Genomic DNA, 4,570 nt, shown 5'->3' with positions numbered 1-4,570 from the left:
ACACACACACACACACACACACACACACACACACATACACACACGCTCACAAACATACACGCTCACAAACATACACACACAAACACGTACAAACACACTCACACACGAAGGAACAAAAATTGATGTTTATACAATTTATAAAAATAAAAGATTTATCTAAAAAATCAGAAGTAAAACGACAAATAATTTTCGAGTGTAAGCATAGAGTTATCCCCTTTACTATAGTGTACATCTATGAGTTTAAGTATTGAACAATACGTTTTAACTGAAATTAATGAGGCACTTTAAAAAACAGACAACAGAAACAACAACAAAAAAGAAAACCAAAGAATTAAAAACCCAGCACACTTACTTACTTTTACTTTTATTATCCTCTTACACAGCAAGGTATCGGGGATAGACTCAATTATTGGATGTAAACTATGTGCTACACTTTGGATCGCCATATTCCGCTCATACAACTTTATGCAGTTGCGAGCGCCGTAAAACTCTTACTTAACAAGCAAACGGATCGCCATATTGTGCACTTGAAGGGTTCTTTAACGCCATCGATTCATCTTTTTTAGCCATCGAATCGCATGTTGTAGTTGTAGGCTTTTGAGGCTGGCAGTTGTGGCCACATTCTTATAAGGTGTGCAGACAATCTTATTAATTGTAGCCTCTTGATTCAACGTTCTCTTGTTGTCTGATATCTTCGTTTCTTGTCTGTCTCTTCTCACGATTTTTAACGTTTTGCTAGTACCTTTTCATTTCGCATGTTGTTGTTAAACCTTTGGTGCGCTTTCTTGAGGGTTTAGGTTTAGCACTGGTAGCAGAAATTTGGAAAGAAGATTGATCTGAAGAGTTGTTTCTTTGTCTCCTTTGGGATGTTTTGGTGAGAGAGGGTGGCCGCGCTTACCTTTTGTACTCGGGCTTAAATTTCTCTGTCCATTTCAATGTCTGGTGTAAAATGCTTCCAAGATATATGAATTCATATACTCGTTTCAGTTCTGAGTTGTTCACTTGGATATTTGATGTAGTTTGGTTTCTGGAAACGTTCTTTTCCTCTGTCTAATTTTTCCAGTACACTACTTCTTTCAATGACATTTTTCAGTTCTAGTGCCCTTCCAAAGAAGAAAGGAGCCTTTAATATCTGAGACATGCAAATGGAAGATTATTATTATTGAAAGAAAAATTCAAGACAAAGTTTAAAAAATATATTTTAGTACCTGTTGCGTAAATATAAAATGATGGCTTGGATAACATAATTGCTGAGTGTTTTGCTTTTATCTTGTTGGTTCTTAACAGCCCACTTCTACGTAGCGAAGATTTCCCAACATTTCTCCCTAGACCCTCAAGAAAAGTGTAGAACGAAGCAGCTACTCTTATGTTCCCTTCTCGAAACTAAACATTACACTTTCCTGTGTCGTGAGAGTTTGTAGGACAAAAGACCATCGCTGATTTCGTTCAGTCCTGCATTAAAAGATTTGATTAAACCGTTAGAAAAAGGCCCCCAAAATCGAATTGGAGAACAGGGATTGGATGCCCATAATCATATATACGACCTCGACCTCCCGACCTCCACACCCCCTTCTTTCTCTCTCTCTCTCTCTCTCTCTCTCTCTCTCTCTCTCTCTCTCTCTCTCCCTTCTTTGCCACCTCTCCTCTCTCCTTTCTCCCCCCCCTCCCTATTCGCCCCCTCTCTTAGGATCCATCTGTCATTTATTGCTGTGCGTGACTTCGGACTTTTTGCGGTATCCAGAGCACCGGAAGGAGACACGGGAAAAGAACTTAAATCGACACGATTTTCTTTCCCACATAATGACCGGGATTTGCGTTCATGACGTTAATTCGGGCAATTTCACTTTTCTAGTAATCTTAGAAAGCTCAAAAATATATTCTAACAACTCTTGAAAGTCCTGCAATCATTATATCATCCTATCTTTTCATTAGATATTGTCACGAAATGCTATTAATAGACTGTACCATCTTTCAGAGACAAAGGAAACGAAGGGTTTGATTGTTTTTGTCAAACTTAAGTTCTGTAGATCAGACAGAGTCGGTCGAATGAAATTCAAAGCCGAGAATCCTTAATCTAAAGCAATTCAAGAGCTTTGATTTTAGACCGTATGGCCCTTAAATAGCTCGAACATTTGTAAGGTCTTACGAAACACTTTATTCTTTTTCTGGAATTGTAGGAGCTCTCTGGATTTTTGTCCCCCCCCCCCCCCTTTCCCCCAATAAATCACATCTCTATTTAGTTTGTCGAAACAAAACCAGTTGAAAGTAATTTTACCTTTACGTTATTATTCTACTTCAATGTATAAAGGGAGACAGACAGACAGACTTACCGTGTTCTCTTGTGAGAGAAATTATTATTTGGCTTCGTCGCTTTTTTCCTCCAAATCCTTTTCACGAGGACACGTTATTCATCCATTAACATAATTGGCGCCGTGAGCTTGTGTGTTTATTGCCGAAGACTACAAGGCACTAACAATTATTATTTTAGACTTGCTGAAAAATAAATCATTATATCACACACTCCCCTGGACACTGCAACAATAAATCATGTCTCTTGAGCGTAACGTGTCAACGGAACAGATTATATCGCTTTTCTCAGAACATTATACTGTTTTCTTGAAGTCATTTAAATCCTAACTAGATTTATTTTAACATTTTTCAAGAACAAAACACCCCAGCCCATCGATGGACAAAAAGTTTAACCCGATTTAATAATGTAGCATAAACATGATGTATGCAGACAGTCTGTTAAGATGATGACTTGTCTAACACCCGAAAGTTCAATCGGAAAATCAGAATTATTTTCGGTATTTGCCATTCCAAGTCGCACATATTATATTTCTTTCTGTCTTCTCTGTGTGTCTCTCTATGTGTGCGCGCGCGTGTGTGTGTGTGTGTGTGGGGTCTTTTTTGGGGGGGGGACATCGCGTTTCGGAGTGTCAAGATGTGAATTTTTGGCTTTTTTTAAAGACTCAAAGTGGGTTGCAACTGTTTAAAAAAAACACAACAGACAAATAAACAAGCAAAAAAAACCCACCCAACCCATTAAAAATCCAAAAAACAATACCCTCTCCCCAAAGAAAACAACAACAGCAACAACAATAACCAGACCCTCCGATATCCCACATGCGGACGAAGGAAACATACTGTAATTTCCTTAAAACGGGAGACTCAAGTTTAGTCCCGCAGCGACCAGTCACTACTGGCAAATATCAGGACCGGTCACTTCTCTGGGCTGCTGGCCTACAAAAATTAGAATAGACTAAACATTGGACCCAATCTGTCCATTGTGCAGCGAGGAGCCCCGAGATTCGGAGCACTGGCTACTCAGATGCCCCACGACGGAGATCCGGCGGTAGCATCTCTTTGGGGAGGATTCAGGGAGGTTAGACTGCCTCACCCGCTGCCCAAGAGAGGCGGTTGCCCTGGCGAAGAGCATGCTCTTCGGGGCTCCCGACATTTCAAACGGATAGGCTACCGCACAAACACACACACAACAACAACAACAACAACAACAACAACAACAACAACAACAACAGCAACAACAACAACAACAACAAAACAAACAAAAACAACCCTGAACGATCAACAAGTAATAAACCATCTGTTTTTTGTTCTTCCTCCCATCCCCAGAGAGTGGAGGAGAGTTGTCTCCCAGGCATCACAGGCCACCAGTTGAGGGAGCTCAGCCGAGGGATGGGCAACTCCAGTTATTTGTATGGCCATTTGTTACGTCACATCATGGTGCCGCGCGTATCTGGCACAGAGAGCAACAGGGTCGTGGGACAGGTGAGTAGCACCAAAGATCGTTCATAACAAGATAGTTCAGTCGGCCAAAAAAGAGTCGGCGGAAGTCTGAGCATTGCCTCAGAAGGCGCTGCAGTCTTTGTTTTGAAGCTCTCTTTCGTTTCTTCAGAAGAAGGATAGGAATAGCACAGTTTGTTAGTCTCACTTTTATTGTTTTCCACACAAGTTGGGTAACTCATGTTCGCAATTTTTGGAAGAGAGCGCCACCGGATTTTGAGGACACTTTTTTAATTAATTGGCTCAAAGAGAGGAGTGTGCTATCTTGTTATGTACGATCTTTGGTAGTACATGAACATTGTTGCCGGTTTGGCGTGCGTTATCATCCGATTCTGGGGGGAAATCAGATCATAATATTATTATTGCTTCATGCTAGTTTGCGTGTTGTATGTTATTTATCAGGGATGAAAATAAAAAATTTTGTGGGTGTTGTTGTTGAGTTCTTTTGCTTTCTTAAATCAATTACTTCGTTGTTGTCACTTCAGGTTGTTTTTTTGTTGTTGCTTTTTTAGAGGGGGGGAGGGGGTTAAATCACTTATTGCGTTGTTTTTTGCTACTGTCATAATAATATATGCTTTTGTTTACAATTTGCTTTTTCACAATGTTTTTCATTGAAACACTATTTTCTTTTCTGCCGTTTGCATCACTACTGTCATCATCATCATCATCATAATCATCATCATCATCATCATCACCAGCATCATCACCATCACCATCATCATCATCATCATCATCATCATCATCATCATCATCATCATCATCATCA

The 4,570-nt window shown here is 40.0% G+C and overlaps 1 protein-coding gene across 1 annotated transcript in view; it reads left to right on the top strand.

Moving 5' to 3' along the window:
* LOC101854219 (glutaminyl-peptide cyclotransferase-like protein) overlaps positions 1 to 4,570 on the top strand; it is a gene marked incomplete in the record, with an annotated part of 58,630 nt that overhangs the window by 41,165 nt on the left and 12,895 nt on the right. Inside the window, 1 exon segment of the mRNA XM_013090123.2 lies at positions 3,634 to 3,789. Within this exon segment, the coding sequence (XP_012945577.1) occupies positions 3,634 to 3,789 (156 nt within the window).

The sequence above is a fragment of the Aplysia californica genome, unplaced genomic scaffold (assembly GCF_000002075.1).
Source record: "Aplysia californica isolate F4 #8 unplaced genomic scaffold, AplCal3.0 scaffold01149, whole genome shotgun sequence".
Taxonomy (NCBI): Eukaryota; Metazoa; Mollusca; class Gastropoda; order Aplysiida; family Aplysiidae; genus Aplysia; species Aplysia californica.
The sequence above is the reverse complement of the archived record's forward strand: the minus strand, read 5'-3'. Positions and strand labels throughout refer to the sequence as shown.